General features: G+C 32.0%; 2 protein-coding genes across 2 annotated transcripts in view; one reads left to right on the top strand and one right to left on the bottom strand.

Annotated features, from left to right (window-relative positions):
* Positions 1–12,387, bottom strand: part of lmf1 (lipase maturation factor 1) — a 43,391-nt gene extending 31,004 nt beyond the window's left edge. The window contains exons 1-4 of the mRNA XM_051124834.1: positions 12,107–12,387; positions 11,602–11,911; positions 8,736–8,746; positions 1,772–1,920 (exon numbers count right to left, since the gene is read on the bottom strand). Of these exons, the coding sequence (XP_050980791.1) occupies positions 1,772–1,920; positions 8,736–8,746; positions 11,602–11,911; positions 12,107–12,326 (690 nt within the window). The 5' untranslated portion in view covers positions 12,327–12,387. The remainder of the gene's footprint in view (positions 1–1,771; positions 1,921–8,735; positions 8,747–11,601; positions 11,912–12,106) is intronic.
* A 1,956-nt stretch (positions 12,388–14,343) lies between these two features.
* On the top strand, positions 14,344–21,457 carry sox8a (SRY-box transcription factor 8a). Its single transcript, XM_051125059.1, is given in 4 exon segments — positions 14,344–15,238; positions 15,240–15,463; positions 16,523–16,752; positions 19,243–21,457. Coding segments are annotated over 4 exon segments (1,236 nt in total). The 5' UTR covers positions 14,344–15,076; the 3' UTR covers positions 19,863–21,457.
* The last annotated feature ends 4,210 nt before the right edge of the window (positions 21,458–25,667 follow it).

The raw sequence follows: 25,667 nt of genomic DNA, 5'->3' as shown, positions 1-25,667 counted from the left end.
AACACAGAATGTCTGAAAAAAAATCAGTCAGAATTGTAAGATATAAACCCAAAATTAAACAATTAACAATTCTGAGGGTAAAATGTAAAGTAAAAAAAAAATAAAATGTGAGATATAAACAAAATTTATATTTAAAAAAAATAAATAAATAAATAAATAAATCACAATTGTGAGAAATAAACTTAGAATTGCTAGAAAAATTCTGAATTGCAAGAAAAAATTTAATTGTGAAAAATAAACTGAGAATTGCAAGAAATGAACTCAGAATTGCTTTAAAAAAATCTGAAATTGAAAGAAATAAAGACGGAATTTCTGAAGAAGAAGAAGAAGAAGGAGAAGAAAAAGAATTGTGAGAAATAAACTCAGATTTGCTAAAAAAAAAAAAAGAAAAAAAGAAAAAGAAAAAAAGTCGAAACTGTGAGATATACACCCAAAACTGAGAGAAAAAAAAAAACTTGTGAAAAAAAAGAATTGTGAGAAATAAACTTACCATTCTGAGAAAAAAACAATCTAAATTGTGAGATATAAACCCAAAATTCTAAGAAATAAACAGAATATCTAAAAGAAAAAAAAAAGTTCAAAATTGTTAGAAATAAACCGAGAACTGCAAAAAAAGTAACTCAGAACTGGTACAAAAATAGTCAGAACTGTAAGAAACAAAGTCAAATAAAAAAAAAAAAGTCAGAATTGTGAGATATACACCCAAAATTGAGAGAAAAAAACTTGAATGTGAGAAAAAAGAATTGTGAGAAATAAAGTGAGAAATACAAGCAAATAAACTGAGAATTGCTAAAAAAATATATATATATATAATAAAAATCAGTATTGTGAGAAATAAAATAAGAATTGCTTTTTAAAAAATAAACTAGGAATTGTGAGAAATAAACTCAAACTTACAATTTTTTTCACAATTCGAGTTTTTGAGGACAAACACTTAGTCTCAGAATTCTGACTTTTCTTCTTAGAACTGAGTTTGTATATTTGTGACCAAAAAAATCTGAAGTGTGAGATATAAAGTCAAAATTGCAAGAAAAAAGGTCAGAATTATGAGATAATAAGCCGCAACTATCGTTTTAATTTTTTTTATCCTGTGGCGAAAACAAGCTTCCACAGAAACTGCCTGTTAAAGGCTGCATAGTGCAAGTAAACCAGCTTAAATCCACTTCATATTCAAGAACAAATGTCCTGCTAATTGGCGAACATCAACAATCCCAATCAGTTCTAATGCCTTCACTGCGAACGAAACCAATCAGAGACCGAGAGCGAGCGAGTCCCGCGTCCCACAGGACCCAAATGACACTCCTTTATTTCCATCAGAGCTCAATAAACGCAGACAAATCTGAGGAGACACCTTGAACGAGTGATAATCATTACCATGCTATTAAAAACAGCTCGTTCATTTCTCGCCGTGCGAGCCGTTTTTACTCCTCGTGTGTCTGAGGGGAAACGGCTGCAGGGTTTTTACAGTTGTAAGCACTTAAAGGCAATTATATTCTTGGCCCGCTTCAACCGAACGTGCAGCTCGCCTTCCCCATTCCTCCTCATTTACGGCGCTAATTGGAAAAACATTTTCATCTACATGGCAACCTCCGTACTTTGGCAGACAATAGTTATGGGCCAGTCACACAAGCCATAAAAAATCCAGACAGAAGTCGTCTGACGGCGTTTAACGTGCGCATTAGCAGCGCACATGTACTTTCCCTTCGTCCTGTGACATACATGACTGGAGGCGAGCAGGAAAAGGCATAAATGCGCATGTAAGAGTACTGACCGCACCCAGCATGATGCGAACTATGAGCCAGCGGAAGGTCCAGATGGAAACGAGCGACGGCGGGCAGCGGCGCGGCACCGGGGACAAACTCCAGAGCGGACACAGGAAGATCCCCAGGAAACCCGTTTCCAGAAGCTGGCTTTCCCAACCTGCGCTCACAAAAAAAAAAAAAAAACACACACAAACGCTGACGAAATCGCTCGCTGTGAGTGGAAAATAAATGTTATTGCAGAAAAACAAAACCAGCATGACAATCAAAACACTATAAGCTGCTTATGAAATGTGAATGATTCCACATGCTGTCCTATCTCCGTTTCTCGTCTTTGATTCTGCCTAATAAATCTGTAATATTCTAGGATTTCAGTCTCCAGTCAGGAGATTTGTTAGTCAGAGACACAAGACTGAAAGGGTTTGAAACGCACTTATGATGTTTTATCATCAGCAGATGTTTATCAGTAATGGGACGCATTTGGACGCATTTTACTTTTTGGCGTTTCACTGGACCAGGGAGCAGGTCGCCCAAAAAAATCTGGTTTTATTGATAGCAATGCATGTTTATATTTTTGATTAAATAATAAATTACTTTACAAATGACTTCATTTCTTTATCTTTATAAAAAAAATCATTATTTGAAAATCCATAAACATTACATGAAATCAAACGTGTATAAAAAAAAAACAAACTTATTACAGAGAGTTGCCATTTTGCCCAATTGTCATTTCTGTTTAGTTGAAGTACTAAAATAAAAAACAAAAAAAACCATACGAACATTTTTTTTTTAAATTGAAAAAAAAAAACCTATTCCAAAATATTAACAAAAACTAATTAAAAAAGACAAAAATACAACTAAAATATGCCTAACTGTAACTAAAATTTAAATTAAAACAGAACCTATAAAAATAAAATTAAATAAAATTAAAATAGAAAAATAAAATGGAATTTTTAAAAAATTAAACAAAATATTTTAAAAAAATAAACAAAATAATTAATTAACAAAAATGAATAAAAATTACAAAAACAACAAAATTACTGAAACCTTAAACTTAAAATGAAAACAGAAAATAGAATAAAATTACCAAAAAATGAATAAAAATGACAAACACAACATTTCTAAAATGTAAACTAAAATTACAATGAAAACAGAAAACAGAAAAAAAAAATCCAAAATATTAACCAAAACTAGTAAAAATTAAAGACAGCAAATTTAATGAAATTTTATATAAACTTAAAATAAAAACAGAAAATATAAAAATAAATTCTAATTCAAAATATTAACAAACAATTAATAAAAAAAGGAAAAAAATCTAAATATTAACAAAAAAAAATTGTATATATATATATAGAGACAGAGAGAGAGAGAGAGAGAGAGAGAGAGAGAGAGAGAAAAAAAAATCAACTAAATTTCTAAAACTTTAACTAAAATTAAAATGAAAACAAAATTTAAAATTAAATCTAATCCAAAATATTAATAAAAACTAGTAAAAATTACAAAGACAGCAAAAATTAATGAAACTTTAAACTCAAAATGAAAACAGAAAATATAAATATAAACTCTAATTCAAAATATTAACAAAAACTAGTAAAAATGACAAAATACAACAAAATTACTGAAACGTTAACTAAACTTAAATTTAAAAACTAGAAAATATAAAAACAAAATCTAATTTAAAATATTGCCAAAATGACAAAAACACAACAAATTATTATAACGTTAACGTTAAAAATACAATTTAATTCAAAAATATAAAAGAACTAATAAAAATGACAAAAAAAACGAAGTTACTAAAACTTTAACTAAAATTAAAATGAAAAATATAAAAATTAAATCTAATTCAAAATATTAACAAAAATTACAAAATCAAAACAAAAATTACTGAAACTTTAAACTTAAAATGAAAACAGAAAATACAGAAAATACATTCTCATTAAAAATACAAACAAAAATAATCTAAAAATATAAAAAAAGAAAAAAAAACAAAATTGCAAAACCTTTAAAATTAAAATGAAAACAGAAAATATAAAAATAAAATTAATCCAATATATGAACAAAAATTACTAAAAATTAGAAAAACATAAAATTACTGAAACTTTAAATGAAAACAGAAAATAGAAAAAAATATGAAAAAATATAACTCAAAAATATGAATTATGATATGAAAAAAAATAAAAATAAATTCTAATGCAAAATATTCTGTGCTGCAGTTTTGCTGCTTTAAACACTCAAACTCTTTAAAGTCTGATTCTGATCGGCTGTCAATGTTTTAAGCGTTCGTTCAGACGGAAAAGAATCATTTAGACACTGACTCCAACCATATTGAGCTGTGGACTTCCCTATTTTAATTAAAATGATGATTACAACTTTATAGTAATTGTTTTTGATGTGAACGAGCCCTGTCATAAAACAGGTGCTCCAGGCATCGAATAATCAGATATTCTCTTTTGTATTTCACTTGGCATTCAACACCACCCATGTGTGTGTTTTGCCTGCCATCGGGCTGCTTTAACACAAAGAGAATGTGCTTCGAATTTCTAAATGACTGCCATCTAAACTTCTCCTCAGGGAGAGAATCCATGCAAAATCCTAAGAGCCGCAGAACACGGGTATCGATGTACAGAGAGAATAAAGCGTCGCCACACCGCGTTACACAGAGAATGGAGCGTTTACATTCTAGCAGATTTCGCCTGACCTCAAGCGCGCTGAATCACTGAGATGCAATCAAAATGTTTAGCAATAAGCACTTGCGAGCAGCTTGGAGGCAGAATTTATGGCACAAACGCTGTGATTTCACCCTCGAGTCTCTCTGGGAAAGAAACGGCCTTTCAAGGAACATGGCGAGCGTCGCAGCGCTCTGTTTACTCGTGTAAAGCCTGTAGGTGGTTTGTGTGCTGGAAAGTGGGCAGGAATGAGCGACTGGAGCGTGACAGAGGTTGGAGGTGCTCGCATTTATCTCTCCAAAGTATCGTACACACAGGAGATGGGCGACAGAATCGCTCCAGTATCTCGCTGCTATTTTTACACCCCCTAATCAGATTTCTAGACACAATTATTTGGTTTGGGACTGAATAATTCATTACATCTGCAGCTCCGCTGATTGCATTTGAGTCTTGGGCGAAGAACAGAAGATTCTGCATATTTGAGACGCCACCGTGTTCTCTTTGTGCTTAATTTAGTTTACTGCTAACTGCACTCAACAGGAGTTTTGCGTAGCACTCCTGTCCAAATAGAATTAAAATAGATGACCAATTTAACACTCAAACTCACTGAATGACACTGAATGTCTTATGTCGGATGATTCTCTTATCCGGTGAATACGATATTTGTCAATACCTCAAAAAAATGCCACGATAAAATTGTGATTTAAACAGATTCAGCAAACTGCGATCAGTATATAGATATTACATTATCATGTGCCTACTTTACGTATAACCTGTTACTTTTGTGTAACCAAAACATAACATTAACCTTTAACTGAAATCTTAAAAAAAAAAAAAAAAAAAAAAAAAAAAAAAAAAAGTAAATCCTAAATCCGAATTAGGATCTCATAGAAGATGATAAATGATCCACTATGAGATGAAAAAAAATAAATCTATAAAAATATAAAAATGCAACTTTTGCAAAAATAAATAAATAAATAAATAATAAAAATAATAATAAATATATATATATATATATATATATATGTGTGTGTGTGTGTGTGTGTGTGAATAAAAAAAAAAAATCGAAATTCTGATACACAGAATGAAAAAAATAAATCTTTTTATTTTAAAATGTAACAATTATCTTATCTCAAAAACATTTGTGTAGTGCTGTGCAATGATTAATTGCAATTAAAAAAAAGTTTTTGTTTATATATGTACACTCACCAAAATTATAACATTTTCATGAGCTGAACTCAAAGATCTAAGACTTTTTCTAAGTACACAAAAGGCCTATTTCTCTCAAATATTGTTCACAAATCTGTCTAAATCTGTGTTAGTGAGCGCTTCTCCTTTGCCGAGATAATCCATCCACCTCACAGGTGTGGCATATCAAGATGCTGCTTAGACAGCATGATTATTGCACAGGTGTGCCTTGGGGGGGTCCGGGTGTGATCACCATTTGTCTCACGCAGTGCAACACATCTCCTTCGCATAGAGTTGATCAGGTTGTTGATTGTGGCCTGTGGAATGTTGGTCCACTCCTCTTCAATGGTTGTGCGAAGTTGCTGGATATTGGCAGAAACTGGAATACGCTGTCGTATACGCCGATCCAGAGCATCCCAAACGTGCTCAATGGGTGACATGTCTGATGAGTATGCTGGCCATGCAAGAACTGGGATGTTTTCAGCTTCCAGGAAATGTGTACAGATCCTTGCAACATGGGGCCGTGAATTATCATAAATGGCACAACAATAGGTCTCAGGATCTCGTCACAGTATCTCTGTGCATTAAAAATGCCATCAATAAAATGCACCTGTGTTCGTTGTCCATAACATACGCCTGCCCATACCATAACCCCACCGCCACCATGGGCCACTCGATCCACAACGTTGACATCAGCAAACCGCTCACCCACACAACACCATACACGCTGTCTGCCATCTGCCCTGTACAGTGAAAACCGGGATTCATCTGTGAAGAGAACACCTCTCCAAAGTGCCAGACGCCATAGAATGTGAGCATTTGCCCACTCCAGTCGGTTACAACCACAAACTGCAGTCAGGTCGAGACCCCGATGAGGACGACGAGCATGCAGATGAGCTTCCCTGAGATGGTTTCTGACAGTTTGTACAGAAATTCTTTGGTTATGCAAACGGATTGTTGCAGCAGCTGTCCGGGTGGTTGGTCTCAGACGATCTTGGAGGTGAAGATGCTGGATGTGGAGGTCCTGGGCTGGTGTGGTTACACATGGTCTGCGGTTGTGAGGCCGGCTGGATGTACTGCCAAATTCTCTGAAAGGCCTTTGGAGACGGATTATGGTAGAGAAATGAACATTCAATTCACAGGCAACAGCTCTGGTGGACAGTCCTGCAGTCAGCATGCCAATTGCACGCTCCCTCAAAACTTGCGACATCTGTGGCATTGTGCTGTCTGATAAAACTGCACATTTTAGAGTGGCCTTTTATTGTGTCCAGCCTAAGTTACACCTGTGCAATAATCATGCTGTCTAATCAGCATCTTGATATGCCACACCTGTGAGGTGGATGGGGAAGTGCTCACTAACACAGATTTAGACAGATTTGTGAACAATATTTAAGAGAAATATAAAAAAAAAAAAAAAAAAAAAAACTCAACTTTGAAAATTGAGTCAACTTTAAATTATTTGTTACCCTGCTGCCTTAAAATTTTAAGTTCATTCAACTCAAATAAGTTTGGTCAACTTGAAATGTTAAGTTGTACTAAGTGACAACTTGGATATTTGAGTTGACTTAAAAAATTTGGTTTGTTGTTGAATTAACTCAAATATCTAAGTTGTCACTTAGTACAACTTAACATTTCAAGTTGACTAAACTTATTTGAGTTGAATGAACTTAAAATTTTAAGGTAGCCAGGTAACAAATTATTTTAAGTTGACTCGACAAATTGTGTTTTACAGTGAAGGCGCCCCGGGGTAAAAGACGCCTTTGATATTATTTTCCTCTAAACCACTAGATGGCAGAAAAACATGGCGTAGCACTTTCCAAAACATCTGCTTTTCAAGATAAACATGCAAATTTGTCTGATACTTGACACGATCACGGGCTGCAGCGCAAAGTTGATTCTGTCCTTACTTGATCTAATATTTGATGTTTTTTAAAATGTTGTAGATTTAAGTAGCGAATGAGATAATACTGTTAAATGAAATAAAAATGAATAATTAATTAAGATAATTAAAGCAACAGTTTTTAAATAACAAAAGAAAAAAAAAAAAGTCCCTGCTGTTGGGGCTAAAATGCACAATAATTAACATAATAATTAATAGATGATAATTAATAGATTTCCATTTGTTGACTTGACATGGTTAGATTCAGATGGTAACTATCATATATTATGTTGGGTGTCCACCATATTTAAAAACATGCTATTAATCATATCATATAATAAAATATCATTTGTTGTTACTAATGCATTGTTCAGAATCTTTACATTTTTAAAAAAGATTTTGTTTCTGTATTTTAAAATAGATGTTTTATATTAACATTTTAACGAAAGTATATTTACTGAACAAAAAATAATTATTTTATTTATCAAAATAAGCAGAAAATAGCACAAACTTTGTTAAAGTGCTTAACATTACAAAAAAAAAAAACATGTAAACCTAGAATTTTTTACACATTGCATATAGTTAGTGATTTGATTGATGCATCGACCCATAATCGCTATTGTTTTAGCCCGCTAGTATGTATACTTCTGAGAATGGAAAAAGATTTATAATCATCTGAAAACCATTAGAGGACATTACACTGTTACATGCACTTGGATTGATCCCTAAAACCAGGAAAGGCTTTAAATGACAAAACTGGTGTAAAACACAAAAGAAATATTCAAATATAAATCAAAAAACATGTTCTTGTCTTCCATTCAACAATAGGCTTAAATGAAATCCTGATTGGCCAATTGAGGCCATTTGTGGCTTTCTTGTTTATCTGGAGAATTTGGATTTTGGTGGGATGGAGCGATCACAGATGTGGTTAGTGGGATGAGGTAAAATGCTGGGGTAAGAGTTCAGATGAATCAGCCAGCATAAATGCTCATCTCCCCACTGCGACTTGGCGCGCTCCGCATCTTACTGAACCCATTTGGCTTCAAAGCCTCTGTCGGTCACACTCGTGGAGATCCCAAATCAAAAATCTAAACACTGAAGGGAATTCTGGGAGAAGACGGCCCTGATTAATCTTTCTGCTGCATTGATTTATTAAAGACTCACGTCTGTGAGAATACTGCTACTAGAAATCTAAAAGTGCATGACTTTACTTTACAAACAATGTGGGAGATGATTACTCACCAAAAGAGTACCTGGATAAAAGGAAACAGAGAAATATATGAGATTTCATTCCTTTTTTATTACATAAAAGTAGGGAAGCCCATTCTCGCTACACAAGAAAAAAATCATGCTTTGGTAAACTGTAATTATGAGGCGAAATCTCAGAATTATGAAATAAAGTCAGAGTTATGACACACCAAGTCATACAAACAAAAAAAAAGTTAAGACACACTATGTCATAAAGACATAAAAAGTCAAATTATGACATAAAATGCGTAATTATGACATAAAGAGTCAAAATTATGAGATACACTAGATAGAAAGTCATTATTTTAACACTCTGAGTCATAAAAAGATAAAAATAGATAAACAGTCAAAGTTATGACATACTAAGTCATAATGAGATTAAAAAAAGTCTAATTATGACGTTACAAAACTATAAGATATTAAGTCATAATTATGAGACAGAAAGTCAAAATGCAGAATTGTGACATTAAAAGTCAAAATAATAAGTCATAAAGTCAAAAAGTAAATGCTATACTGTAATAAAGAGATAAAAATTCAAATGATGACAAAAAGTCAAAATTATAAAATACTAAGTCATATTTATGAGTAGCAATGATTAATCACATTTTGTTTACATAATATATGTGTGTGTACTGTGTATATTTATCATATATATATATATATATATATATATATACACACACATATATACATATACACTACCGTTCAAAAGTTTGGGGTCAGTACATTTTTATTGTTTCTTTTTTTTTTTTTTTTTAAGAAGTTAATACTTTTATTCACCAAGGATGTATTAAGTTAATAATTATAAGTTTATTAAAAGTTCATAATAAATAATTTACATTGTTATAAAATATTTTTATTTTGAATAAACACTGTACTTTTTAAACTTGTTATTCATGAAAGAATCCTGAAAAAAAAAAAAATCACAGGTTCCAAAAAATATTTGGCAGCACAACTGTTGATATTATCCAACATTGATCATTCTAATAATAAATCCGCATATTAGAATGATTTCTGAAGGATCATGTGACACTTAAGACTGGAGTAACAGCTGATAAAAATTCAGCTTTTCATCAGGAATAAATTCTATTTTAAAGTATGTTAAAATAAAAAACATTATTTTATATTGTAAAAACATTTTGTTTTTTTTCTATATTTTTCTATATTTTTAATCAAATAAATGCAGCCTTGATGAGCATAAGAGACTTCTTTAAAGACTATTACAAGTCTTACTGACCCCAAACTTTTGAACGGTAGTGTATATACACACACATGCATTGATATATTTAAGAAAAATATACTATTAAATAGATTTATGTATCATAATAATTATATCAATAAAAAAATAAACACATAAATATTTTCAAAATATATACTGTATGTGTGTGCATTTATATATACATAAATATACACAATACACACGTGTATTATGTAAACAAAAACTTTTATTTTGGATGCGATTAATCACGATTAATCATTGTGCAGCATTATTTATGAGATGATAATACAAACTATGCATTTTGTCAAAATATGACAAAGTCAAAATTTTGATATACTAACTTGTAATTATTAAACAAAGTTAAAAGTTTGAGATACTAAGTCCTAATTACAATAATTATTATTATATATATATATATATATATATATATATATATACATATATAAAAATACAAATTTAGTGTCAAATTGTGACTTAAAAATGCATGATTATGACAAAAAGTCCAAAATATGATCAAAAGTCAACATCAAAAGTATGAGATACGAAGTCATAGTTATGACAAAAGTGACAAAGTTATAATTATTGCAAACTAAGTCATAGATAAAAAGTAAAAGTTCTAGCATACTAAATAACTTGATAAGTCAAACTATAAATTATTTAATTACTATTAAATATTTTATTAAACAATTGTTAATTATTAAAAGTCAAACTTTATTAATTTATTAAATATTTATTAATTATTAAAAGTCAAAATTATGAGATAGTGAGTTATATTGTGACTTATCTCATAATTAAGTCATAGATAAAAAGTAAATGTTATTACATACTATGTCATAAAGAGATAAAGTCAAATCATGACAAAATTATGAGATACTAAGACATAATTATGAGACAAAAAGCCAAAATTATGATATAAAATGCATAATTACCACATAAAAAGCTGAAATTATGAAATACCAAGTCATAAAAATGACTTAAAAATACCAAAAGTCAAAACTATAAAGTCATACTTGTGAGATAAAAAGCAAAAATTAATACTAAGTCATATTGTGAAAACAAGTCAAATTAGGTCTTAAATTAAAAGTAAAGATACTTAGTCGTAATTATGAGACAAAAGTCAAAATTATGATAAAAAATTATGAGTACAGTCACAATTATAGCATAAAAAAGTTTCATTTATTAAATAAGTTTATAATTAATAATTATTATTATTATTTTAAGTCACTTCAGGTCACCATCATTGTAAGTCACTTTTTTTTATAATTAGTTTTGTCATTGTTTTGTCATCATTTCAGCTTTTTGTCATAATTATGAGTCCTGATCTCCTCGTTACGGCATTTTATGCCGTAATCATGATGTTTTATTTCATTATCTTGACTCTTTATCTCATAATTATAAGTTAGTATGTCATCATTTTGACTTTTAATGTCACGTAGCAATTATGATTTACTGAAGCATAATTATTTTCTTATGTGGAGGAAACGGGCTTCCATATAAAAGTCAATGAAATGCTGCAGTTGTGATAAAATCAGCTCATTTTTCTCCAACAAAATGACATAATTCACTCTAATTTTATTACAGTACTAAGGCTGCACTGTTTTAACATAAGAAAGATGAATGCACGCGTGTGTGTTTGCTCACCAAAGCTGTCCGACATTCACAATAGAGTGATACAGGACCCAAAGCACTCCCATAATAATCATGTTGGCACTTCCCATGATTAAAACGAAGCCTGACAGAGCCATTCCTGCCAGAGCAATGCCATCCAGGTTGGCATCCATGTCATTCCAGTCCATAAACCAGAGGACTGAAGGAGTGTACGCCAGGGCCTCCATGCCAATCTTGCCACCCACATAACGCTTCACGCTCCTCAAGTAGTCCTTGCATGGCATGAGCCCTTTCTCTCCAATGAGCTGTTTGTTCTGGTTGTACGCGACAGTGAAAGCCACAACTAGGAAGGAAACGAGACAGCAGTGATTTCACACTTGGCAAACAAAAAGGTGAGTTATTATACACGGGCTTTTCACTAACGTAAGCTTATACGCTTCCAGCGCATAGATTATTCGTTGACTAGTAACTGATGTAACTAATTGTTTCTGATCTCCTAGCAACTGCATCCTGTAGAGTTGCCACCTGTCAAACTCACAGTAGATGAAAGCAATGGCTCGCAGCAGCACGATTCGTGTGAGCCAGTAGGTCCCGGTTTGTAACGATACGCCCACTTTCTTGTCATATTTGGTCGAGTCTTCGTCTTGCACTGTCTCGCTGCAGCTGTCGTGTGAAAGACCGTCTGAAACGAGCGGATCGCCACGTCGCTTTCTCAGGAAACTTTCGCTGTTCTCGGAGCTCTCACTGGAGGACGCCATATTTTTCAAACGCTCTGCACATGCGTTAGAAATCACGCGCAGCGCGACTGACCAATCACAGGACAATGCGCTTCTGCCAACACAACTTGCAGACCAACACGCGGATATGCTATAAAAAATAATGAAGATGCTTATTCTTACGCACACTAAATAAGTATTTAAATGAAAGGTCTGTCAAGATTGGTGAAGAATATATGGTGAAGAATGTCAATGCCAATCAAAAATTAAAAACTGTTCATTTAAACATTAAAAACAATTAAAAAAAACAAAAGAATATATATATATATATATATATATATATAGTGTGTATATATATATATATATATACACTACCGTTCAAAAGTTTGGGGTCAGTACATTTTTATTGTTTCTTTTTTTTTTTTTAAGAAATTAATACTTTTATTCACCAAGGATGTATTAAGTTAATAATTAAAAGTTTATTAAAAGTTCATAATAAATAATGTACATTGTTATAAAATATTTATATTTTGAATAAACACTGTACTTTTTAAACTTGTTATTCATGAAAGAATCCTGAAAAAAAAAATCACAGGTTCCAAAAAATATTTGGCAGCACAACTGTTGATATTATCCAACACTGATCATTCTAATAATAAATCTGCATATTAGAATGATTTCTGAAGGATCATGTGACACTTAAGACTTGAGTAACAGCTGATAAAAATTCAGCTTTTCATCACAGGAATAAATTCTATTTTAAAGTATGTTAAAATAAAAACATTATTTTATATTGTAAAAACATTTTGCAATATTACTGTTTTTTTTCTATATTTTTAATCAAATAAATGCAGCCTTGATGAGCATAAGAGACTTCTTTAAAGACTATTACAAGTCTTACTGACCCCAAACTTTTGAACGGTAGTGTATATATATATATATATATATATATATATATATATATATATATATAGTATACACTAGTCAAAAGTTTTGAACAGGAAGATTTTTATGTTTTTAAAGACGTCTCTGCTGCTCACTAAGCCTGCATTTATGTGATCTGCAAAAACAGTATAATTTTGAAATATTTTTATTATTTAAAATAACTGCTTTCTATTTGAATATATTTTAAAATGTAATTTATTCCTGTGATTTCAAAGCTGAATTTATAGCATCATTACTCCAGTCACATGATCATTCAAAAATCATTCTAATGTTTTGATTTGCTGTTCAAAATTGTGCATTATTATTATTATTATTATTATGTTAAAAACAGCTGAGTAGAATTTTAGTTTTTTTTTTTTTTTGTTTAAATAAATGTTCAGAAGAACAGCATTTATTAAAAATAAAAATCTTTTGTAAATAAATGTTTGATGATAAAAACATTATAAATGTTTTTATCATCACTTTTGATCAATTTAAAGCATCCTTGCTAATTAAAAGTATTAATTTCTACAATTTCATAATAATAAAAATTTTAAAAAAAGTTTTTTTTTTGTTTTTTGTTTTTTTGTCTAGATAAATACTGATCTTCAGATCTTTCTATTCAGCAAAGAATCCATTTAAAAATATTCAGCTGTTTCAAATATTGATAATAATAATAATAATAATAATAATGTTTCTTGAACAGCAAATCAGCATATTAAAATGATTGCTAAAGGATCATGTGACACTGAAGACTGGAGTAATGATGCTGAAAATTTAGCTTTAATCACAGGAATAAATTGCATTTTAAAATGTATTCAAATTGAAAGCAGTTATTTTAAATAGTAAAAATATTTCACAACATTACTGCTTTTGCTGTATTTTGGATCAAATAAATGCAGGCTTGGTGAGCAAAAGAGAATTTTTTAAAAACATACAAAAATCTTACTATTCAAACTCTTTTGATTGGTAGTGTATTTTATACTTTATTTATACTCTGCAAATATTGTGATTAATAAATGTTTACATTTACAACATTTAAAACAAATGTGCCAACTTTATTAAAACTTAGAACCTTTGAGTTAAAATCTATATTTATTATATAAATGACTTGATTGAATGTTTTAATGTATTCACCTGTTTATATAAAATATGACAGAATTACGTTTCATATAAAACAGTGGACTATTTAGGGAATCCATGGGACTGAATTTAAATTTAGGCTTATATATAAAATAAAGATTAAAAAAACATTTATTTTAAAATAAAAAAAAAAAGGTTTTAGGCTATACATTTACCCCTTTTTTAATAGTTTAGTATTTTTAATGACAGAATCATTTTGTGCAGTAAAAAAGCAAGATATATATCTTTCGCATATAAAATATTATATTGTTTTATTCAAGTCATGCCTAGGAGAGTTTTCATGAGTTTTCAGTGGGCGAAGGCTGGATTATTCAGGGAACCCATGAGCAGTTATGGGTTTATGGTCTAATTTGTTAGTCAATTATGTTCAATTAGCTGAAAAAGTTGCTGATGTCCTGGACAGACCAATTGGAGAAGTTGCGCAAAAGCTTCTCATCCAATGAGAGGAGAGAAGGAGGAGTGCGAGAGTATAGAAACCTCAGAAAAACTTCACTCCTGCCAACAAGTTGTGAAATGTTGCCAGTTCATTCACCAGTGTTGATCGACCGAGGCTTGAGATTCAAGAAACCAATAAATCGATAGGTTCATCTGGAATATACGCGTATCTAGACCTCAAAATCTCCACAAAAGCCAACGCGCGTTACGCGTAAAATGCGTGCGTAACCGCTCGCTGATTGTTTATCTTTGTTTAAGTTTCTTCAGCGAGGATTTTCTTTTTAAATAAAATGTCAAAAGAGCCGGATAAAACTCCTTCTGGAACTGAAAGCTCATTTACCGGCGATGTGGACTCCGATTCGCCGTCTTCTCCATCAATGTCCGACGAAAATGGCTCGCAGTCCCAAACCGGCGCCGGTAACCAGGCGGACAGCGAGGAAGATGCCCGTTTCCCCCCCGTGCATTCGAGACGCCGTGTCGCAGGTCCTCAAAGGCTATGACTGGTCGCTGGTGCCGATGCCCATGCAGGGCAGCAGGTCTTTGAAAGACAAGCCTCATGTGAAGAGACCCATGAACGCGTTTATGGTGTGGGCGCAGGCGGCGCGCAGGAAGCTGGCGGATCAGTATCCGCATCTCCACAACGCCGAGCTCAGCAAGACGCTCGGCAAGTTATGGAGGTACGTGGACTTCAGTATAACATCATGAACATCGATGGATCACACTTTATATTATGTACATGATAGAATGTATAGGCCTAGTGTATTTACGCAAAGAAATACGGAGTTCTGCTAATGAGTAACATTAATGCTTGTTTCGTAAATGGCACTTCTGTAACTAGTAGCTATTTGTATGCTACCACTATTTTTTAATTCACCACAAAGTGTATTAGTCACTAGAAACTCAGATACTAGTACTTACTAGTATTTATTTCACTTTCCCAGTACTAGTTAAATAGACAAGTACTTGAATTAGACACTAAAAGGTTTGTTTTAGTAGTAAGATTTTGAACTTAACTGTAAACCAGCAATTCAGATTAGTTATTTAACAAGTAATAAAACAAATGTAACTGTTCATCAGTTGGGATCGATACTAGTTTCTTATAGGTACTAGACAAGTTAAGTACTAGTATGCAACGTAATGAATCGTTACTAGTAAAACTGGAATAGGTACATACAATTCGGAATACTGTACACACTAGTCAACAGAACTCAAAAAAATGTGCAATTTGTTATAAGTAACACATTAAATAGTTATTTGTCAATACTGGGATAATAACTACTAGCAAAGAAAGTTCAGTAAGACTTAAGTTGGGTTAGTGTTAGTTCACAGTGCATTAACTGATATTAACAGATACAACTTTTGATTGTAACGTGTTTGGAAATGGTGACTAATAAATGTCATAGAAGTATTGCTCATTGTTAGTTCATTTTAACTTATGAAGTTAACAAATGGTAAAGTGTTACCAAAAGTAGTAGTTTACTAACTGAATATGTATTATTGGTAAACTGAGCGTATTAACTACAGTAGCAACTAGTGACATTTAAATAGTTTAAAGAAATAAATCCAATGTTCTGTGGAGCTGCTTGTAAACCGTCTGGTCTGTGCCAGTTTAGACCCACTTCTAGCTACTATTTGAATCTAGATTTATTTTTTGTTATTCACACACGATTGTTTTAATTCACTTGTGCACGTTTTTATTCTATGCTTTGCAACGGATGACTGCGCGGATCATCCAGGCTGCTTTCTGAGAGCGAGAAGCGACCGTTTGTGGAAGAGGCAGAGAGACTGCGGCTCCAGCACAAGAAAGACTATCCGGATTATAAGTACCAGCCACGGAGGCGGAAGAGCCTGAAGCCGGGTCAGAGCGAACTGGACGTGGGAGCTGAGAAGAACCATCATCCCTCGGATCAAATGTACAAGGCGGAAGCGGGAATGAGAGGGATGCACCATCAGCCGGTCCATGGTGGTGAGTTATGAAAGATCTATTGTCTTACAAATTGGGTTGCGTCATATGCATTTTATTACACTCTTCAAAATAAAGCTTGCATAAAGGGTTTTTTCCCAGCAATGCTATAGAAGAACGATTCTGGGTTCTTAAAGAACCTTTTTTTCTTAGTGTGAAAAACCTTCTAGTGCAATGGAAATATTCCAAGAATGCTAAAAGTTATTTATGGATCCAACAATGCCAATAATGAAACTTTATTTTTAGCGTAGAAGTCCAGAAGATACATTTTTGGTTCTCCAAAGAATCTTTAAGTGAACAGTTCTTAAAAGAACCATTTTTTGTTAGTGTAGCTAAAAAACACTTTAATCACCTTTTTTTTCATAATAAAGAACTTTTTGTCCAATGGAAAAGTTCCATGGATGTTGAAAGTTCTTTATGGAAGCAGAACTTTTACTTTTAGGAGTGTAAAAGAATCATTTATGTTTCCCAAAGAACCTTCCAGTAAACAGTTCTTAAAAGAACCAATTTTTCATTAGTACACAGAACATTTTAATAACCCTCTACTATCTTCTGTGCAATGGAAAAGTTCCTTGGATTGAAAACGTACTTGATGGAAAAGTCAATACCAATACCATTATGTTTAATGTGTAAAAGAACCATTTTGCTTCCCGAAGGAGCCTTTAAGTGAACAGTTCTTAGTTTAGTTTCTTAGGCTCGATTTGAAAAAGGGGATATTATTTTTACAGATTAATTAAAAACCACTGCATGGATTTTTATCATTATAGGGTAGATTTGTACATACACTGTACATACACTTTTTGTACATACACTGCCAACGTTTTTTCTTAGTTTAAAGAACATTTTAACATCATTTCTCCATAATAAAGAAAGTGATTCGATGGATGTTAAAGCTTCTTGGTGGAACCATCAATGCCAGTAAATAACCTTTATTTTTAAGAGTGTAGAAGAACAATATTTGATTCCCCAAAGAACATTCCATGTGTATGTGTAGAACCATTTTGCTTCCCGATGGAACCTTTAAGTGAACAGTTCTTAAAACATCAATTTTTTCTTAGTTTAAAGAACATTTTAACATCATTTCTCCATAATAAAGAACCTTTGTCCAGTGGAAAGTGATTCCATGGATGTTAAAGTTTCTTGATGGAACCATTAATGGCAATAAAGAACCTTTATTTTTAATAGTGTAGAAGAACAATATTTGATTCCCCAAAGAACCTTCCACCGAACAGTTCTTAAAAGAACCTATTTTTAATTACTGTAAAGAACATTTTAATAACCCTCTACTGTCTTCTGTGCAGTGGAAAAGTTCCTTGGACGTTAAACGTACTTGATGGAATAGTCAGTACCAATAAAGAACCTTTATTCTTAATGTGAAAAAGAACCATTTTGGTTCCTGAAGGAACCTTTAAGTGAACAGTTCTTAAAACATCAATTTTTTCTTAGTTTAAAGAACATTTTAACAATCCTTTTTCCATAATAAGGAACCTTGGTCCAATGGAAAGTGATTCCATGGAAGGTAAAGTTTCTTGATGGAGCCATCAGTGCCAATTAAGAACATTCATTTTTTATTGTGTAAATAAACCATTTTGGTTCCCAAATGAACCTCTAAGTGAACAGTTCTTGAAACATCCATTTTTTTCTCAGTTTAAATAACATTTTAAGTTTTAAAGAACCTTTGTCCAATGGAAAGTTATTCCATGGATGTTAAAGCTTCTTGATGGAGCCATCAATGCCAATAAAGAACATTTATTTTTAAGAGTGTAGAAGAACCATGTTTGGTTCCCCAAAGAACATTCCAGTAAATAGTTCTTAAAAGAACCAATTTTTCATTAGTACACAGAACATTTTAATAACCCTCTACTATCTTCTGTGCAATGGAAAAGTTCCTTGGATGGAAAATGTACTTGATGGAATAGTCAATACCAATACCATTATGTTTAATGTGTAAAAAAAAAACATTTTGCTTCCCGAAGGAACTTTTAAGTGAACAGTTCTTAAAACACCCATTTTTTCTTAGTTTAAAGAACATTTTAACAATCTTTTTTCCATAATAAAGAACCTTTGTCCAGTGGAAAGTGATTCCATGGATGTTAAAGTTTCTTGATGGAACCATTAATGCCAACAAAGAACTTTTTAAGAGTGTAGAGGAAGCATGTTTGGTTCTCCAAAGAACCTTCTACTAAACAGTTCTTAAAAGAAACATTTTTATAAGTGTAATGAGCCTTTATTTTTAAAAGTGTTTAACATTAAAAATCTTTATGAAATCATCAATTCCACTACTCCTAAAAATAAAGGTTCCTTATTGGCATCAGTGGTTCCATGTAGAACCTTTAACATCCACATATCATAACATAGATTTTTACAATGTTCTTCTAAGAAAAATGGTTCTTTTAAGAACTGTTCACTGGACGTTCCTTTGAGGAAGAGCGTAAAGAACCTTTATTGTTTCCAACTCAACCCAACAAAACACATTCGATGTTTCCAACCCAGTTCAACCACACGGTCCTCCCACACCTCCAACCACCCCGAAGTCCGACCAGCATCAAGGCGCGAAGCTGGAGTCCCGGCGTGTGTCGGAAAACGCAAGACACAACATCGACTTCAGCAACGTGGACATCTCTGAGCTCAGCAGCGACGTCATCGGCAGCATGGGCCCGTTCGACGTGCGTGAGTTTGACCAGTACCTGCCGTTAAACGGCCACATGGAGAACAACAGCGGGCAGCACTCCAGTCCCGGCTGTTTCGGCGCGTCCTACCACCACCATCATCCTCACGGCAGCGCTTCGGCATGGAACAAGGGGTCCGGGTCACCGTCCGCGTCCTCAAACCAACAAAGGCCGCTCATTAAAACAGAACAATTGAGTCCTTCTCATTACGGAGAGTCTCACGGGTCACCGACCCAATCTGAACTCACTGACTGTCCCGACATGCAGAACTCGGCGTACTTCACCACATTTTCCGGGTATCCCGCCGGCATTTATCAATATCCGTATTTCCATTCCTCCAGAAGATCGTACGTGACTCCTGTTCTCAACAGCTTGTCGAGTCCGTCTCATAGTCCCAGTGCAAGCTGGGAACAGCCGGTTTACACGACTTTAACACGACCGTGATAACAATTGGGTCAGAGATGATGCTGAGAATTATGGGACGTTTGAATGTGCAAACTAAGTCCGTTTTTGCTTGCCATTTCATAGACTTTTCTGCTAATTGTGACCTTTAGATTTTCCTAAAAGATTTTGGATTGACTTTTCAATATCGAATGTTTTGTGTTTATATTACGGCCTGGATAAAAGTGTGTTTTTTGGAGTGAGATGCAGCAGACTGTCAATATTCAATCTGATATTTAACGCAATCATGGATTTGTCTTGATGATATGCAATTAAAATGTAGAATGAATGAATGTGCGATACCGCCTGATGTCTTCATTGTTGATGAAGGCCGGGTCTAACCGTCAGAAAAACTCGTGCTTTTGTCACAATTCAAGCTATATTTGAATATGGGAGAAATGCTAGATCATCTGCGCAAAAAAACGGAGCCTTCACAAAGCCAAGAATCGGCGAGGGACAGCAGAAAAGAGAGCAGGCTGATTCTGAATGACAGCGTCTCAAAGGGCTCTTTGTTTTCATTATAAAAGAGGCATTAATTAAGGGAGGGAACAAAACAAATACAAAGCAGAAAATCATTACCACTGCCGTTACATGAAAGAAGAACACAAGAACAGACACTACCCTCCGCTATTTGGATAAACAGCAACAAAAGCGGCAGAAAATGCATAAATTGAGTGCAGGATAAGAGAATAAGTTCTTCATGTGTGGAAGAGAGCCAGTGATTCCACACCAGATGGGTGTGGGTGGATTAGGACTTATTTTCCTTTCACTACGTTTTATTACATTGATGATTTTGAAGTGGAGAATGTAATTAGTGTTGATATATACCGCATGCATCATTTTGCTCGCTGACATTATTGGGTCTTAATCCTGGACAGAGTAAGCACTACAAGATGATGTGTCTCCTTTGATTTTGATAGTGTACGAAGTAGAGATGTTATTGTATTCAGCTTTTTGGTTTCTGAAAAAGTTTCGCTGATTTTTTATTTTTCTGTTGGCATTTAAAGGGCATGATGATTGTGATCTCCAGTGCAAGAGCCAATAAACAATCACCAAAAAGTCATGCTGAGCTATTTAAAAGACCCCCACACAAAGACGACATATGACTATGATTACATCAGGTCAAAGGTCAATGCATCACACATGAGGCTGAGTTTTTCATTGAACTGATAATTGAAGTGCCAGCAGTGTTAAAAATTGTTGTTCTGTAATAAACCATTATGTATAATGTTTGGTTCCTCAATGATTCAGCGCTTTTGCTTTTGTAGCCAGACCTTCAGTCTGATGGCAAAACCTTGGTCTGGGAACCTTGGCCACTTTGAATGGCCAAGGACCGCCCAAGAGGCCATATGACGGACAGGTGAAACAACCAGTCACGTTTCGTTTTGTGCCACATCATGTTTAAGGTCGTGGAAATACACGATGTCACAGCTGTAAACACGACAGCGCGCTTCTTTCATGAGGGGGTTTGGTGTAACGGTAAATAACGCAACATACACGTCTCCTGGAAATCCTGTATGATTCAATCTGATGACGGATTTGAAAATCATGAAGTATTTCCAATTTTGTGTGCCATATGCATTATACGTTCAGCCAACAGTCTGGGGCTGAGACTACCTGTTCCACTGAATGAATGATTCCGTGTCTTTGAACGAATCAGTAGAATGAATGATTCAGTGACTCACTCATAGATTCATTTGTCACCACCTGCTGGTGCACTCAAATATTATTTTACTTAGAAAGGTATATTCTCAAAATCTAAATATATTTGAAACATTTTTATTTTTTCTACAAAAAAATAGTGAGAAAATAAGTGAAATTTCACTGAAGTAAATAATTGATTTATTTGATAAATTACTAGTAATGTTTTGGGTAACTCATAAATTGTGTGCTTCTGTTGTGAAAACTAAAATTAAATTTTTATTTATTAATTTATTTAGCTTTTTATTTGCTTATGAATGAATGGGGTGAGTAAGTGATTCAGTTTTGCTAAATGAATGAATCAGTGTCTTTGAATGAATCAGTAGAATGAATGATTCTGTGATTCACTTATAAATTCATTTTTCACACCACCTGCTGGTGCACTCAAATATTATTTTAGTTAGAAAGGTATATTCTCAAAATCCAAATATATTTGAAACAAAATAGCTTGTTATTCTAGAAAAAAATAGTGAGAAAATAAATGAAATTTCAGTTAAGTAAATAATTGATTTAGTAGATAAATTACTAGTAATGTTTTTGGGTAACTAATAAATTGTGTGCTTCTGTTGTGAAAACTAAAATTTATTTATTTATTTTTTTTATTTATTTAGCTTTTTATTTGCTTATGAATGAATGGATTGAGTAAGTGATTCGGTTTTGCTAAATGAATGAATCAGTGTCTTTGAACAAATCAGTTGAATGAATGGTTCAGTGACTCACTCATAAATTTATTTGTCATCACCTGTTGGTGCACTCAAGTATTATTTTAGTTAGAAAGGTATGTATTCTCAAAATCAACAATGAACAATAAATATTTGAAATTATATGCAACTATATATGCATTTTTTTTTAAGAAAAACAATATGAAAATAAGTGAATTTCACTAAAGTAAATAACTGCTACTACTATTCCGAAAACTAAAATTTCTTTTTATTTATTAATTTATTTAGCTTTTTTTATTTGCTTACGAATCAATGGGTTGAGTAAGTGATTCAGTGACTCGCTCATTTATACAGTCACGTTTTGCCGAATTAATGAATGAATCGGTTTCTTTGAACAAATCAGTTGAATGAATGATTCAGTGACTCACTCATAAATTCATTTGTCACCACCTGCTGGTGGTGAGTATTATTTTGTTAGAAAGGTATGTATTCTCAAAATCAACAATAAACAATAAAGATTTGAATTTATATGCAAATATATTTGAAACATTTTTTTTTTTTTTTTTTTTTTTAGAAAAAAATGTGAGAAAATAAGTGAATTTCAGTGAAGTAAATAATTGATTTATTAGATAAATCACTAGTACTATTTTTGGATAACTGATGAATTAAGTGCTACTATTCTGAAAAATAAATAATTGTTATTTATTAATTTATTTAGCTTTTCTATTTGCTCATGAATTAATGAGTCACGTTTTACCGAATGAATGAATGAATGAATCAGTGTCTCTGAAGGAATCAGTTGAATTAATGATTCAGTGACTCACTCATAAATTAATTTGTTGCCACCAACTCAAGCATTATTTAGTTAGAAAGATACATATTTTTAAAATCAACAATAATAAAAACTTGAATCTATAAGAAAATATAATTGAAACTGCCTCTATTTTGAAAATGTATATGATTTTTTTATTTATTCATTGACTCACTTATTTATACAGTCACATGTTTTGCTGAATGAATGAATGAATGAATCAGTGTCTTTGAATGAATCAATTGAATTTGTTGCCACCTGTTGGTGCACTCAAGTATTATTTTAATTAGAAAGGTATATTTTCCCAAAATTAACAATAATAAAGATTTGAATTTATATGCAAAGTTATTTGAAACAATTTTTTGTTTTTTAGAAAAAAAAAATGTAACTAATTTATTAGATAAGTTAGCAGTACTATTTGTGGGTAATCGATGAATTGTGTGCTTCTATTCTGATCTAATCTTATTTGCTTTTGAATGAATGGGTTGAGTAAGTGATTCAGTGACTCACTCATTTATACAGTCACATGTTTTGCTAGTGGAATTAATGAATCAGTGTCTGTGAACGAATCAGTTGAATGAATGATTCAATGACTCACTCATAAATGAATTTGTCACCGCCTACTGGTGTAACTTTGTAACATGCAGATAAAGACAATGAAAATCCAGATTTTTTTGTATAGCGAGTGGTGTGCGAGTGATTGGCAGCTGCTGCGATGCTCTCGGGGTCTTTACCTTCTTGGATCAGTCTGATGAAGTAAGTAGGATGTCCAGTGCCTGAGCGACTCCACCCTAATTTAATGATTTCCTGCTGGGCTGCAAACAGCCTCCTGCTGTGTCTGTGTGAGTTAGTGTCTCCTAACTTCACTCGCTCAGCCCGGACGCCAATGACAACAAGCAGCCAGACAGAACCAACATTGACTTACCCACAATTCCACAGGGCAGTGGAGCCAGGCTGATGGGGAAGGAAGGCAGTGGAATGCATCAGGTCAGGCAACGGTGTCTGACAAATCACTTCAACACACACACACACACACACACACACACACACACACACTCACACACTCATACAAACTCATACATCAATGTTCTGACTACATGCAATTCCAACCACAGATAGATAGATAGATAGATAGATAGATAGATGCATTTAATTTTATTATATATTCATATATTATATAGTGCTGCAATGCAGTAGTATCATTGAAAAAATGTTATATTTTAAATTAGTCGTTATTTTTGTATTTTGTTTCATTTTAGTTGTTTTGGTCATTTTTATAGTTCCAGAATATGTCTATAGTTTTTATTCCATTTAGTTTATATACATTCATTATATACCTTTGTAATTAGCTAAAATAAAACAAGCAAAATAGTAATAATTATTATATATAATAATATATTATTATCAATTACATAACAATAATAATCATAATAAAAATAACAACTAAATAAATAAATAATATTATGAAAATAGTCCAGTATCTTTTAAAGTATACATTTCTATGCATTTAATTTTATTATAAATTCATATATTCTATAGTGCTGTCATGCAGTAGTAGCATATTTTTTTCTATTTTTGAATTAGTTGTTATTTTTGTATTTTGTTTCATTTTAGCAGTTTTGGCATTTTTATAGTTTTTTTTTTTTTTTTTTTTTTTTTTAAATATGTCTATAGTTTTTATTACATTTTGTTTATATACATTTGTTATATACCTTTGTAATTAAAAAAAACAAGCAAAACAGTAATAATTATTATATATAATATATTTTTATCAATTACATGATAATAATCATCATCATAATAATAAAAGTAACAATTAATCAATATAAATAAATGAATAAATAAATAAATATTATTATTATGAAAATAGTCCGATATCTTTTAAAGTATACATTTCTATGCATTTAATTGTTATTATATATTCATATATTATATAGTGCTGCCATGCAGTAGTATCATTAAGATTTTTTATAATTTTGAATTAGTTGTTATTTTTGTATTTTGTTTCATTTTAGTTAAAGTTTTAGTAGTTTTGGTCATTTTTAGAGTTCTAGTTATTATTTTTTTTTTTTTTTTTTTTTTTTTTTTTTTAAATGTCTATAGCTTTTATTAATTTTTTTTGTTTGTTTGTTTGTTTTGTTTTGTTTTTTTAAAAATAGCTTTTATTCCATTTTGTTTATATACATTTGTTATGTACCTTTGCAACTAGCTAAAACAAAACAAGCAAAATAGTAATAATTCTTGAACATAATAATATATTATTAACAATTTCATGATAACAATAATAATGATTAAAAAAAATAATTAAACAAAATAAATAAATAATATTATGACATTATATAATAGTCCAGTATCTTTTGAAGTATACATTTCTATATGCATTTAATTTTATTATATATTCATATATTATATAGTGCTGCTATGAAAGAGTATCACAGATACTTTTTTTTTTTGTCATTTTTATTTGTTTTTTAATATGTCTGTATAGTTTTATTGAATTTTGTGTATATACATTATATACAATAGAATAACTATTAGGCTATATATAATATATAATATATAATAATATATTATTATAATTTACATATAATAATATAATAATAACAATAATAAAATAATCAACAACAGTCAATG

This window comes from Labeo rohita, chromosome 12, assembly GCF_022985175.1.
Source record: "Labeo rohita strain BAU-BD-2019 chromosome 12, IGBB_LRoh.1.0, whole genome shotgun sequence".
NCBI classification, from domain to species: domain Eukaryota; kingdom Metazoa; phylum Chordata; class Actinopteri; order Cypriniformes; family Cyprinidae; genus Labeo; species Labeo rohita.
The sequence above is the reverse complement of the archived record's forward strand: the minus strand, read 5'-3'. Positions and strand labels throughout refer to the sequence as shown.